A 15246-nucleotide genomic window follows, 5' to 3' on the forward strand; every position below is an offset into this window, starting at 1 on the left:
AGGGGAGACAAAAGGATACATGAAAGAAATACCTTGAACTACGGGACACAAAAGACTCGAGTTTGAAGTGAGGCCTTCCCACTTGTAGCCGCGACCTTGTGCAACTAGTTTCCCTAGTTTGAGACCTAGTTTATAAAATTCTGCAGGGTTGTTGTGACGCTTCAAGAGAGTGTATTTAAAGTACCTGTCACAGTTCATGGCACTCAACAAATGGTAGTGGTCATTATTATCTTGACCACATAAAAAATTATTAAAAATTTCACAGACAGGAGACTGTAGGAAAAAAGCTGTTCAAATACAGTGGGACTAGGTGTGCCTTTTTCTTCTGCACTTTTTCACTTTTCACTTTCCAAATTTCTTCTAACAAGCATGCAGACAACACAGAGCCAGCTCCTGGAATAATGCTACAAATCAGGCTCTTGGAAGACGATGGCCACCATGCCCAGGGAAGGGGTATACGGACACCAGGTAACTTGGGAATGTGCTAGAGCATCCCCCCTTGGGCTCACTTCCAGCTCCAGCTGAAAACGGAATTTCTACCTTTGTTTTTTTTCCTCTACCCTGAGAGGTGGGCCTCCCCGCCTTCTCCCTAAAGATGGGAGAATGAGCCACGTGACATGGGTGCCAGAAGCCATGGAGGCTCCGCAAGGGAGAGAACACAGGTCCACAGTGATGGAGAGCTGGGGAGGCAGGGCTTCTATGGCTGGTGGCTTTCAAGGCATCGAAAGGGAGGCAGAAGAGGAAGAAGCAGCATGGAAAAGGAAGAGGCAAAGGGAGAAGTAAGGGGGAAAGAGAGGAAAAGGGAGAAACATGAAAAAGAGAAAAGAAAGGAAGGATCTTTCCTTCTCTCTTTCCCTCCCAGCCCAGCTAGAAGAAGGGCCACCAGGACTTCTGTCTAGCTGGGCTGGAAGGAGAAGCCCAAGCCTTCCCTCACTATGGGTGCTCTCTCTCCAGCCCTCAGCTGAGCAGGCTGATTCTTCTCACCCCTGAACCTCTCCCTGCAGTTAGTAGGGATAGTGCCAAGGGAATAGAGGGAGCAGGCAGGGGAGTGAGGCAGGCAGGAGAAGGAGCTCAGGGGTAGGAGTGTTGGTTTAGTCCCAAAAGTTGGAAAAACAAAAGCCCCAAAGGGGCTCCTCAAACCCGGGTATTTCCAGAGGGACTGATCATCCGAGCCGGCGGATGCTGAGCAGAGAGAGCGGTCACTGAACCTACGCCCCATCAGCCAGGCAGCATCTAGGTTCCAACAGCCAGGCCAAAAGGAGAAGAGAATCTGATTTACAGAGGGCTTCAGCCCACCTTTCAGTGGGATAAGGGGAGGGCCAGGGCAAGGACTTGGGTAGCTGAGAGCTAATGAAGATCCCTCCCAACCCATGGAACATGGGAGCCTTGCCTGCCAGTGATCCTAACCTTGTTGGGACTTTGATTAAAGCCCTGATAGGATATCAGACCAGGGTGACAAAGCAGCTTGGCCAGAGGCAAAGTACTGCTGAACAAATTTACAAATAAATCCTGTCTGTAGCTGGAGTCCAGCCTGATGAAAGAATCTGGCTTTCTGAAAGTGAGCCCCTAAGCCAGGCCCATGGGATGTGGGCCCGAGACAACAGCTTTTCCGTAAAGGTCTATTCTATTTATCTAAAATAGCCTCTGTTCCAGGGAAAATTTCAACTGGGCCACTTAGGGGTAAGTCCCTCATTCACTGAAGATTTCCCACGGAGAGTTGTCTCTTTGACTTTGCTCTACTCAGCTCTCACCACTTGAGGGGAGGAACGGGAGAGGGAAGGCCCAGGAAAGGGTGCAGAGGTCCAAGAATTCAGGGGGACATGCTTGTGCAGGAGATCCCTCCAGGACAAGAATGTCTTTCTGGCTTGGAGAATGTAGGGCTATGTCTCTTTAAGGGACTACCGCTTTATGGGGCCTCACACAAAACCAGAAAAAGATATCATTCCATTTGTCCACTTTAGCAATTAAGAACAAATATAAAAATGAAAACAGATAACAGCAGTAAAGAGCCAAAACGAATACCATTTTGATATAATGAACCACTAAAGGAGATTGTTTTTATAAAGGCACATGGGGGAGAAAAAGGAGAATAAAGGGATTTAAGAAACACAAAGAGTGAAGGGAGACACACTTAACACAATAGACCCAGAGGGGCAGACAGAGCATAGAGCATGGAAACAACACCAAGAGCACAACTGTGGAGGAATATCCTGACATGAACTGTGCTTTATGAACCAAGGCCCTGAGCTCAACTACCTTCCTTGGTCTCCGCCCCATATGCTGTTCTAGGCACAGCAGTGGCCAACCACTTCTCAACCGGTGCATCAAAGGCCCCTTCCCTCACCCCCACCCAAGAGGTCACCTACATTGCATGGACAAGGGTGACACAATCTCCTCATCCATGTCATCCACGTCGTCGGTCATGATGAAGTGGGCAGGGTTGGGGCGCGTGCTGCCCATCCAGCTGGGGTCTATGTTGAGAGCAGCCACCAGGGAGTGGATGCCAGGATTGTTGACAATCTGGAAGCCACAGAGGATCTCAATCTGCTGCCAGCGGTGCAGGCGCTCCCTCAGTGCTGCCGTCACCTCACTCAGAGCTTGCCTGGAGCACATGGAAGAGAATTGAAGCCATGGGCGGGTGGGAGCCCCGGTAGGAACGAGGCTTCCTAGAGGAACAGGTTGGGGGAATACGTGCAAATAAGAAACACAATTAAATCATAAATTCAAGAGCAAGGTGGGAGCTGGATAAAGGCCAGGGCAGGACACCAGAGCTGCCCCTCTACCGGTGAAGAAGCAGAACTGGGGTTGCAGACTCCGCACACCCTCCAACTCTGAGGATGGGGTGGACACTGCCAGAGCTGGGCATCAGGTGCTACTTACTTCGCAGTGAGGATTTTGTGATCCACATCATCCAGGGAAGAGCTGTGGGCCACGTGGAAGGTGCCAAAGAGTGTGTTTCTCTTCTTTTTTATCTTCTCAGCCTGCAAAAATGAGATCCCCAGCTTAAACAGAGCAGGGATTAGAGGTGGGACAATGAGAAATGCCTTTCAGTGGCTGGGTCCTCCTCCTCCTAGCACAGCTTAGGCTGCATGACAGAAAGGAAGAGAAGAAGGGAAAGAAAGGCAGGGGGAAGGACAACAGCGGGGGAGGAAAGAAAATGAAGGCAAAGAGAGAAGCAGTGGGATCCCCTGACAGTCCCCCAGCCCCAGAAGGGTTCTGCCCCATGGCGGGCTGGGGCTGGCAGAGTTTTCCCTCTACCTGCCTCCACTTGCTTCATCTTTCCAGAAGGCAGGTGGGAGTACACCCATGCCCTCAGCCCCTCCTCCAGAAACTTGAGGACATCATCAGGAACTATTTTTCAGGAAAAGAAACAGAACCCAGCACCAGGATATCTCTTTGTCCAACAGGAGGGATAGGGAGAGGTGGAGAGGAGGAAGAAGGGCAGGTGAGGGGAGGGGGCAAGGAGGAGAGAAGAGAGTGGTGGGAAGGCAGGTCTCACCCCTTCCTTGGCCACCAGCAGCTGCTTCTCAGCATTTTGCTTCTTGATGTTATAGTACTGCACCTCCACCTCGTGGGTCAGCTGCAGCCACTTCTGAAGGGCCTCTGGAGCATACCATGAGCTGTGTGATTCCAGTTCCTTCTCTGCTTTCCTCAGGGCTTCCCGAACCTGTGCAGCCAAGAGGATGTGAGCCATTACTGCTGCCATGACCCTCTCCGATGCCTCTGATAGCACAGAATTCTGAGTTCTTATCTGCTATCTCGTATGAGCTTCCAGCCCTCTCGAGAGGCAGAAAGGGCAAGGATTATTCTGTGTTTTATATATTACAAGGAGGCAAACTCAGAGAAGGAAAGTAATCTACTCAAGGTCACACAGTCAGTAGTGTCAACCAGATCTCAAATTGAGATTTTTTTTTTTTTTTTCTGCCAGACTAGAGCATTGTGTACCCACACATTAGCTGCCTCTCCTGGCCTGCAGCCAATCTCCATAATCCTCCCTGCTCTCTTGAGGCTCAGGTCAGCTCAGTGAGCCACCTTCTTTCTGAGAGGTGGGGGTCTATGCTCAGACCTCAAGACATCACCATGTGGCAGAAAAAGCACTTGACTGGGAATCCAAAACTCTGATTCCGGCTCCTGGCCCTGTGACCCTGTGCTTTCAATAGCAGATCTCAATTTAGTGTGAGGAAAGACTTTCTCCCTTGCAAATCCAAACCACAGTAAAGGGGTGATCTCAGGAGGAGGTATTGTGAACAGCTCAGGTCAGAGAGCCCTTAAAAATGATCGCTATTCCAGAAAGGGATAGCCTGAATGCTCTCCAAAGTGTCCTGTAGTCCCGAGGTTTTGTCTATGATTCTCCCATTGAGCAGGGCAGGTAGGCTCTGAAGGGCACCCTCTACAAACCAGCACACATACTTTGAACATGGGCATTGCCAAAAGAGGCCAAGACATGAGAGAAGCAATGTGTAAGCAGAGATCTCACTGACTTCTCAGCAAGGAGCATCCCATGAAGCTGAAACATGGAAGCACTAAACATGGAAGGTCTGAGATTGCATGCAGACATTATACACACTGGATCCCTTGCTATCTCACCCAGTCTACAGTAGAAGTGACCCCCAATTTCCCCACCTAGACACTGACCTTTAGCTGGTCAGAATCCCAGAGAAAAGGGATTGAGAGGCAGTTGTATTATTCCCAACTTGCCAATGGGGCAAGTATCCCAGAGCAGGCCTGAGGTTCTCTCCATGGCCTGAGATAGACTGGGAGGGCCTTAGCTAAGGACAGAACACCTTTATTCCATAGAGAGCCAATGAGAGGACAAATCCCCACTTGGTTTTCGGTCTTTGAAAAAGTGGAAAAAGAAACTATAACTTAGCCCACTCCTGGCTTTGTAGATTTAAAATGGAGAACAGATGCCTTAGGGTCTAATACACCAAGTGTGAAAATGTATTATCAAGTTCTACCTTGAAGGGAGAGAAAGGAATGGGATAAGCTAAGAGCAAGGGAGGATGGAGAGAAAAAGAAAAAAGAGGAAAGGAAGGGCAGTGAGACAGTTGGGAAAGGCTGGTCTAACAGGCTCAAAATGGTTTAACAGGAGAAATACTTACAAAATAGGGAAAAGGAAGTGGGGGGTGGGGTGGGGAGGATGGGAGGCAAGGAGACAGAGACAGACCCATCCTGCCACACAGAAGGAATAAATGTCTGAATGAGATAGAGCTGGGGGGCAAGTCACAGTATTCTTTTATTCTATAGCTGTGGTTCTCAACCTGCCACACGCTGGTGAGGAATCACCTGGGGAATCACACTTCAAAAATACTGATATCTGGACCCAAACCCAGATTCTGATTTCACAGATCTGGGGTGCTGGCCTAGGTATCAATACTTTCTCATGTTCTGCAAGTTCTACTACATAGCTTCTACTACGCAGCAAAGTTAATAACCACTGACCACGTGCTTTGTTACCCCTGACTTCCACTTCCCCATAGGATGCAGTAGGTCATGCCAGAAGAATAATTCTGATCCAACACAGCATCTGGGGAAAGCTGTCTAAGCTACAAAAATTACAAAATTCTTGAAAGACAAATTATTATAATTATGAAAAATTTTCAAAGTCATCAGAGAGCTATAAAGACTACGTCTACAATTTTTCCAGTGTGATCCAGGGATCCTTGAGTGCATCCTTTCAGAGCATCTGTGAGATCAAACTATTTTCATAATTGTACTAAGACGTTATTTACCTTTTTCACTCCCTTTTGCTCACAACTGAACTGTAGATTTCTCCAGAGGCTATATGATAAGTAATATCATAACAGATTGAATATAGACACTAATATAAGAATCAGCAGTCTATTAAGCCTGACATTAAAAGAATTTGTAAAACTGTAAAAAAAAAAAAAAACTCACTTCTCATTAAATTATTTTTATTTTGAAAAATGCAGTCATTTTTTAAAAAAATATTGTGTTGATATATAAGGAGTTTAATACACTTATTTAAAATGAATTAGTAAATTTTTTTAAAAATTTTTTAATGTTTTATTTTATTTTTGAGAGAAAGAGAGACAGAACGTGAGCAGGGGAGGAGCAGAGAGAGAGGGAGACACAGAATCTGAAGCAGGTTCCAGGCTCCGAGCTGTCAGCACAGAGCCCTATGCAAGGCTTCAACCCATGAACTGTGAGATCTGACCTGACTGTCAGATCAGCCCATGACCTGAGCTGAAGGCAGACGCTTAACCGATTGAGCCACCCAGGCACCCCTTAAGATTTTTTTTTAAGTAATCTCTACCCCCGATGTGGGGCTTGAACTCATGACCCCAAGATCAAGAGTTGCATGCTCTTCTGACTGAGCCAGCAAGGCACCCCTGAATTAATAAATACTCTTTAATTTTCTCAGTTTTAACTTCTAACAGGGTAAATAGCAACAGACTTCCCCTTTAAAAATGTTCTTTGATGGGGCGCCTGTGGGCTCAGTCAGTTAAAGCCTCTGACTTCAGCTCAGGTCAGGATCTCATGGTTCGTGGGTTCAGCCCCACATCAGGCTCTGTGCTGATAGCTCAGAGCCTGGTGCCTGCTTCAGATTCTGTGTCTCTGTCTCTCTCTGCCCCTCCCCCACCTCTCAAAAATAAACCTTAAAAAAAATTTTTTTAATGTTCTTTGAGGTCCTAAATAATTTTTAAGAGTCAAAGAGTTCTGAGATCAAAAAGTCTGAGAATCACTGGACTAGATGAACTGAAAATCCAAAGAGGGGAAAAAGCCTTTCTAAGATGAGTTGATAATTGTCAGCCATTTTCTTCCTTGGAGCCATTGGATGGTTCTGGGTGAGAGCTGATAATTGGGCATGGCCCAGGGCAGTGGGGACTCCACTGGAGCCTAGAGAAACCAGCCCAGATTTTGTTGGTAGTACAGTACTGGTATGACAGATTGGAAATTGATATTAGAAACATACATCCAGTTTTCTTCATTGAGCATTTACTCAGTTCTGGGGCTGTACAGGAGAACACATAGCTAGGTCAAAGGGTGGAATAAAATCTCCCATAATTTCATAATACTTAGGGGACAAAACATTGTAGGAAGGAAGGGACCTGCTTCACACATACCCCTGGTCCTCCCCTCGAGACAGCTGCAAAATTTTGAAGCTATGAGGAGCAGGAGGCCAAAGAGCTAAGTTAAAATCCTCCAAGTGGCAGAAATGAATCTCTCATAGTCTTTCAGGGCTCAGGAGAAAGAAATCCACAAGCTCTCAAGAAAAAGGAAGGAACATGCCTGAGAAACAGGGACAAACGAGTGCTAGACCAAGTCTTTCTAAAACTACAACCCAGCTCCAACATGGCTCAATTTCTGATTGGCTTGAGGTGATTAGATCCTCACCCTATATACCTAACAGAAGAAGGGAGGAGCCTCTATTTGATGGAAGATAAAATCATCTGGAGCCTCTATTATTTTTTAAACACACTGTCCACTATTTAATAAAAATAAATGACTAGACATGAGAAGAGGCAGGAAAATATAACCAATAATCAAGAGGAAAAATAGGCAGTCCCATAAGTGATCCAAATGTGAGAGGCACCAGAAAAGGACTTCAACTATGAGTGAAGAAAATACAGAGATAGACACAATAAATGGAAACATGGAAATTCTGGTCAGGAAACCGGAATCTATAAAAGAATAAAACAGGCATTCTAGAACTGAAAAATACATTATCTGAGAGTAGGATTCCACTGGATGGGTTGAACAAAACAGCACAATATTCACAGCAGAATATAGGATTAGAGAACCCAGAGACGAATCCACAGAAAATAATGAAACCAAAGCACGAAGAGAAAAAAAAGACACAACTAAGCATAAGAGACAAGTGGAATCCAGTTAAAGGGTCTTACATAAATACTGGATTCCCAGAAGGAGAGGAGAGACTGGAACAGAAGCAATATGCAGACATGAAACAAAATGTGTATTCTGCAGTTGTCAGGCAGAATGCTCTGTATATGTTGATAAGGTCAAATTGATTAATCTTGTTTACATTTTTCACATCCTTACTGATACTTTTGGCTTCTTATTTTTGACAGAGGTGTTTTAAAATCTCTAACTTTGACCATAAATTTGTCTATTAAACTTTTAGTTCCTTCAGCTCTTGCTTTATATATATATATATATATATATATATATATATATATATATATATATTTTTTTTTTTTTTTTAATTTTTTTTAATGTTTATTTATTTTTGAGAGAGAGAGAGACAGACAGACAGAGCGTGAGGAGAAGGGCAGAGAGAGAGGGAGACACAGAATCCGAAGCAGGCTCCAGGCTCTGAGCTGTCTGCACAGGGGCCAATGCAGGGCTTGAATGCACAAACTGTGTGTGAGATCATGACCTACACTGAAAGATGCTTAACTGACTGAGCCACGCAGGTGCCTCATTGTTTTATATATTTTTAAACTATATTATTAGATGTATACAAATTAAGCGTTGTTATGTTACTGTTGGATTCACACATTTACCATGATGAAATGTCCATTTTTGTCTCTAGTAATACTTCTTGCTCTAAAGCCTATTTTGTCTGATAGTAATATAGCTACTCCTGTTTTATTTTGCTTTGCGTGTGTATGGTATATCTTTTCTCATCCTTTTACTTTTACCCATTTTATATCCTTACCATTTTATATCTCTTGTAAACAGCAGATAACTGGGTTTTGTTTTTTTATCCAATCTGACACTCTTCACCTTTCCATTGTATTGTTTGGTCTGTTTACATAAACCAAGTCTCAACACATTTGAAAGAACTGAAAATATACAGCATATGTTCTCTGACCACAGTGAAATTAAATTAGAAATCAATGAGAAAAATCACTGGAAAAGTCCCCAAGTGTTTGAAAACTAATCAACACACTTGTCCTAAACAACCATGAGCACCCCCCCCCAAAAAAATTGCAGTAGAAATTAAAAAATCTTTTCAACTGAATGATAATGAAAATATGAAATACCAGAACTTAGTAAATGCAGCAGCTAAAGCAGTGCTGAGCTAGAAATTTATAGTTCTAAATGCCTCTGTTGGAAAATATTAAAGGTTTAAAATCAATAACCTAATCTTCCACCTCAAGAAGCTAGAAAAATAAGGGGCACCTGACTGGCTCAGTCAGTGGAGCATGCTACTCTTGACCTGGGGGTTGTGAGTTTTGAGCCCCACGTTGGGTATACGGATTGCTTAAAAATAAAATCTGAAAAAATAAAAATTTTTTAAAAAGCTAGAAAAATAAGAGCAGTAGGCTTCACACCCAGCGTGGAACCAACACGCGGGGCTTGAACTCACACCCTGAGATCAAAACCTGAACTGAGATCAACAGTCAGACACTTAACCAACTGAGCCACCCAGGTACCCCTAAAATAATTTTTCTTAAAGTGCAAGACTTCTACACTGAAAACTACAAAACACTGCTGGGAGAAATTTTAAAAGACCTAAATAGGAGACAAGATAAACAATGCTCATGGATTGTAAGAATCATTTTGTTAAAATGTCAATTTTCCCCGACATTAATCTATAGATTCAATATAAAACCAATAAAAATCCCAGCAAGGCTTTTTTGGGGGCAGGGGGAGTAGGGAGAAGTGGTAGAATGACAAGCTTAATTATGGAAATGCAAAGAACCTAGAACAGCCAAGGCCATTTTGAAGAACAATGCTGGAGAACTTACTACTGATATTGAGACTTAGTAGAAGACAATGTGCTTTAAGGACAGACAGACTACAGAACAGAATTATCTACTTGAAAAAAAAAAAAAAAAAGAACCTTGACTTCCTACCTCATATAGACAAAAACTAATTTGAAATAAACCACAAACCTAAATGTGAAAAGTAAAACAAGAACACTTCTATAAGAAAATTTACAAAAATATCTTGGGGATCAGGAAAGATTTCTTAAAGAGGCCACAAAAAGTATCAACCACTTAAAAAAAATGACTAAATTGGACTTCATTAAAATCAAGGCTTTCTGTTCATTAAAAGCAATATTAAGAGAGCAAAACAAGCTACTGACTGGGAAAAGATTTGTGTTTTATATATATATATATATATATATATATATATATATATATATATATGTATATATATATACATATGAAGACTTACATCCAGAATATATAAAGAACTCCTACAAATCAACTAAGAAGAAGACAAGTAACACAATTTTTAAAATGAGAAGAGATTCCCAAATAAAATGGTCAATAAATTTATCAAAAGGTATTTATTATTATTACCCATTAGGAAAATGAATATTAAAATCACAATGAAATACCTCTAGATCCCGGAATGTATACAATTAAAAAGCCTAAAATACCAAGGTTGTAGCTCAACCAGAACTCTCACACACTGCTGGCACTAGTATGGACTGGTCCAACCATTTTGGAAAACTAGAGGTTTCTAATACAGCTAAATTTATAAATTCCCTATTATATATCCAACAGAATAACAGAAATAAGTGTTTATGCTAAGAGAATATGCAGGAGGTCCATAGCAGTGTTATTCATAAAAGGAAAAGAAAAAGAACTGCAAACAACTCAAATGTCTACCAACAGGAGAATGGATAAATAATTTAAAGAACACTCCTGCAATGAATAATTACTTAGCAATGCAAATAAACCAACTACCACTACCCACAGTAACATGGATGACTCTCACAGACATAATGCTGAGTAAAAGAAACCAAACACGAAGAAAAATACCATATAATGCCATTTATATGAAGTTCAAAATCAAGCAAAACAAATCCGGTTTACAGATCATGACCATAGTTACCTTTTGGTGGAATATTGACAGAAGGCAGAGAGAAGCAAAAGTGAGCCTTCTAGGGTGCTTAAAAGATACTCTTTATCTTGATCTGGATGCTGGTTATACAAGTACATGCTTATGTGAAAGCTTTCCAGCTGTATATTTATGATTGGTACACTTTATGTAATAGTTCAGTAAAAAGGGAACAAAATAACTGTTATCACCTGTTATCCCCTAGTCTTTGAAAATCACAGTGACCTTTTTTTTTTTTTACAACTTTTCCACTATTATTGGTAAGAGTCTAGTAACTCCTAAAGATATTCTTTGAGGCATATTTCAAAGTCCTCGCACATGAAGCGACCTTTTTTTTTTTACAACTTTTCCACTATTATTGGTAAGAGTCTAGTAACTCCTAAAGATATTCTTTGAGGCATATTTCAAAGTCCTCGCACATGAAGCATTCCAGCCAGGCTTTTGGCCCTGCACTTTTCCCACCCCCACCCCAGGGTGTCCAGGAAGCAGTACACTCTCCTACCTGCTCCAACTCCTCCTCTGCGTATTTTTGGCGGCTCCGCTCATTCTCAGTACCCTCCCGCAGCTCCTTCAGCCGCTGGGCTTCCTGCTTGGCAAGGTTGATCTCATCACGCAGCTTCTTCTCCAGATGTACCTTCTCCACCTCCACTGTGCGGTGCTCCTCTTGGGCCTTGTGCAGCCTGGGGAGCGATGCAGGGAGCTGGAGAAGGCCAGGCAAGGGGTGCCAGCCAACACGCCACGAGTCACGGCATCAAAGAGGAAAATGAGGGCTCTGGCACTCAGAATATATTCTCCCTACTCTGTTGACTGGCTCTGAGTTAGCTCAGGGCCAAAAGAAACCACAGTGATTACCATATTTCTTATCATTTTGCTGCCAGTAATCATGCTACGTTCCTGGGTATCTGAATCCTTCCTCTGAGGGATCTCACAAAGATCCTAACAACTACTAGCTTACAGGGTATTTCCATGTGTCCTCCCTGCAGATAATGATATGTTGCATCATTATCAGCCTAGGACAGGTATGGATTTAAGACTTAGAAAAGGGAAGTAATTGCAGGTAGAACAGAGACTAGAATTCCAATCTGTAGGACTCCAAACCCCACAGTCATTCCCCATATCCTCAGGTATCTGGAAGGTTCAATAAATGTAGAATGCCCTGCAAGCTAGCCCAAAGATCCAGAGAAGGCACAATGGCTGCGATGCGACTGGGGTGGGGATCCTGGGAGTATTTAGGGAAGATGAGAAAGGAACCATTGAGAAGCACCTCATAGAGTCCTGAGTACCTGTTCCCAGAAGTCCAGAAAATGAAATTCATAACAAAGGGTCTGGGGAGGGCCCCTGCTGCCCCCAGGCCTGACTTTTCTTTCTAAGTATCTTCCATGGTAGGTAAGATCTCAAGGGCTCAGTTATAATGAAAATATACCTTTGTACCCACCCACACATTCCCTCTGTTCACTGACAAAACCTTCCATCCATCCAACCCAGCCTCCTTCCTTCCTCCACATATCTATGTTAATCCATTCATTTATTCATCCATTCATTCAACACATACTTTCAAGTGTCTGCTGAATGCCAAGCCTTGCACTAAGTCCTAGATACATGGAGATGAATGAGAAATTGGTCCCTGCCAATTAGGAGCTCATGATCTAGTCCAATATAGACAAATAAACAGATACCTAAACACAGTGTGATAAGTTCTACAACAGAGAGACATACAAGGTGTTGGATGAGCCCAAAGGTTGGAGTGACCAACTCTGCCTGAAAGGAGTCAGGGAAGGTGACTAGACCCAGGAGAAAGAGTAAGAGTTCGCTAATCCCTCTGGAAGAAGGGAAGGACTTAGTCATTGTTGGGTCTTCCTATCTGGGTAAGAAACACCAAGTCACAGGAGACCAGGGTAGGAGGGTAAAGGATGATGAAGAAGACAGTGATATATAGCTTAGACCTGAGATACAGAAGGATAAAGCTACAGAACAAAAGGGGACCTCAGAAGAGAGTACTGACCACTGAGCTAATTAAGTAGGTGAAACAGAAGAGGCAGAGACAGAACTCAGCCTCTAAAAACTGCCAAGTCACGTCCATGAAGCGCCTTGGTTGCTCGGCCGGTTGAGTGTCCGACTTCAGCTCAGGTCATGATCTCGCAGTTTGTGAGTTCAAGCCCCACATCAGGCTCTGCACGGACAAGCTCAGAGCCTGGAGCCTGCTTCAGATTCTGTGTCTCCCTCTCTCTCTGCCCTCCCTTGCTCATGCTCTGTCTCTCTTGCTCTCAAAAATAAAATTAAAAAAAATTTTTTAATAAAAATAAAAACTGCCAGTTCAAGTCCAGATCTGTCAGTGGCTGAAACCTCAAGAGATGTGGTGGGACAAGCAGAACAGGACTAGGCTGCAAGCCTCCTGCTGACAAATGGCAGTCCACTTTGTCCCTGGAGAGAAAGGCAGTTCAGCCTCCTCAAGATACACACTAGGTGGCACTACAGGCAAGGCTCAAAACAAATCAGAGGCGCCATTTCCTGCCCCCATCAGCTTCCCTTGCTGAATACCCTCTTTATTGTATTCTTCCTTGACCCAACTGCCTGAAATTACACCATTGGGGATTCATTTCTTCACTGAATATAATCCTCTCTGAAAGCAGCCTCTTCAGAAAAGCCTATGATCTGTCTGCCTTGCCTAGATAGTAGGGAACTCCTTTAAAGTAGAATCAAAACTGACCCACTTTTATAGTCCTAACAGGATCTAGCAGAGATGAAGATCAATAAATACTACTGGGTGCAGACATGAGCAAATACGTGTACAGTCAAGCCTCACCCCACTCCATCTCCTCCACAGAAGACTGAGCATCTTGAAAGCAGCAGTCAGTTAGCATTACAAGTAAGAAAATTTGGCTACCTGACCGCAAGCCCTGACTCTAAAGCAGCTGTGTGACTGACTAATCTGTTCCCTGTACCAGGGACAAGTCTGTTCCCCGGACCAGGCCTGCTTCTTCAATCCTAAATGGGGATCAAAATCCTTGCCTCAAAGAATTTTCTTGAAACCCAGTGAAATCCTACCTGGAATGCACATGTAGCATTACATTTATTCACCCAAAGTATCAGGAACTCTGGAAAAAAAAAGAAAAGCTCTGTGGTGGCTGGCAGTGCAGGCCTGTGAAAGGAAGGAGGGACAAGGCGGCATGTGGGCTCTGGACACTATCAGAGGAGAATATGTGTGTGCACATGTGTCAATGTGTGTGCATGCAGTTGTTTCTCTAAGGCCCACAGTGGTCATTAAGCTCTGGAGGCCTTGGGGAGCAGGGAGAACTGGGAGCTTAGTTTTATCCTCAAACTTGGAACGTCTCCTGCCTAGATTCTTTGGCTTCGGAACGAAAACAGTGCATGCTTTTCAGACAAATGAAGAATGGGGGCTGCCCAGATAGCAGCATTTAGCCCCTAGTTGGCAAAGGGCCCAGGAACAAGGGGCCCAGAAAAGTAGCCAGAAATCAGTTCAGAGATAAAACTTCACTTATCTCCGAGAAGCCCAGCCAGTGGAAATGAATGTGATAGGGCCACCTTTACTGAGGCAGCACCTGTAAGTGTCAAAATTCCTGGCTAATACTTACTGATATGTGACCCAAACAAAGCACTCATCCTCTCTGAGCCCTCATTTCTTCAACTCTAAAATAGTAATAGTACCTACCTAACATGGTTGTGGTGATTTAAAAAAATAATAATGCATTTAAGTAGTTAACAATACCTAGCTCATAAGAAATCCTTTGCCCACCCTCCAAAGAAAATAGTATCTATCATTAAAAAGTAACAGAAAAGGGCCAGATGTCATTTCCTTTTACATGGATTCCTGCAAAGACTTCTCAATGGGAATCCTGAGGCTGCCAAAATAATTTTCTAAAAAAGAGTCCTGAAGTAGGTCCCTCCTCTTCTCAAAAACAAAACAAAGCAAAAAACCAATTACCTGCGTTGACTCCCTCCTGACTTATGCATCTTTCTAAAACTGCTCCATGAGAGTCTTATGGTGCCAGGGATCTGGCCTCACTCTATATACATTCAACCTTAACTACCAGGACCTCCCTACCATCTTTCAAGCACTAAAGGTATCAGAAAGACAGATTTGGGAGGTTTCTTCGGCGAACAATGAACAGGTAATTATGTCTATTTCTATGGGAAAGATAACAGTCCAGGGGCAGCGAGAAGGATAGAATGGACAAGCCATCCACCCAGGGAGGCTCTAGATCTCTGACAGCTACACATTTCTCCCTCTGAGACTCAGAGGGAGGAAAGACAGAAATAAGCTTCTGCCCTGGGGAGGAATGTTTGCCTGTGCAACTGCAATGTCAGGAGCCTACATTCCCAATGCAGTTTTGGGAAGTATGGCACAGCCTGGGAGGTGACGCCAGCATGATCTTGGGGGCGAGACAGCCCACAACCCTGGTGGAAACAGGAGGCTCCCAAGAGCTGGCAGCATCAGGGCTG

The 15246-nt window shown here is 43.6% G+C and overlaps 1 protein-coding gene across 5 annotated transcripts in view; it reads right to left on the minus strand.

The window, feature by feature from the left end:
* STIM1 (stromal interaction molecule 1) overlaps positions 1-15246 on the minus strand; it is a 183202-nt gene that overhangs the window by 7232 nt on the left and 160724 nt on the right. For 3 of the 5 annotated variants that reach the window (XM_060605781.3, XM_060605784.3, XM_060605786.3), the window contains exons 7-10: positions 11288-11465; positions 3500-3667; positions 2881-2981; positions 2367-2602 (exon numbers count right to left, since the gene is read on the minus strand). In XM_060605781.3, the coding sequence (XP_060461764.2) occupies positions 2367-2602; positions 2881-2981; positions 3500-3667; positions 11288-11465 (683 nt within the window). Of the gene's footprint in view, positions 1-1140; positions 1234-2366; positions 2603-2880; positions 2982-3499; positions 3668-11287; positions 11466-15246 lie in introns of all 5 variants that reach the window. The other 2 variants (XM_060605783.3, XM_060605785.3) reach the window with 1 other exon arrangement.

The sequence above is a fragment of the Panthera onca genome, chromosome D1, assembly GCF_046562875.1.
Source record: "Panthera onca isolate mPanOnc1 chromosome D1, mPanOnc1 haplotype 2, whole genome shotgun sequence".
Taxonomy (NCBI): Eukaryota; Metazoa; Chordata; class Mammalia; order Carnivora; family Felidae; genus Panthera; species Panthera onca.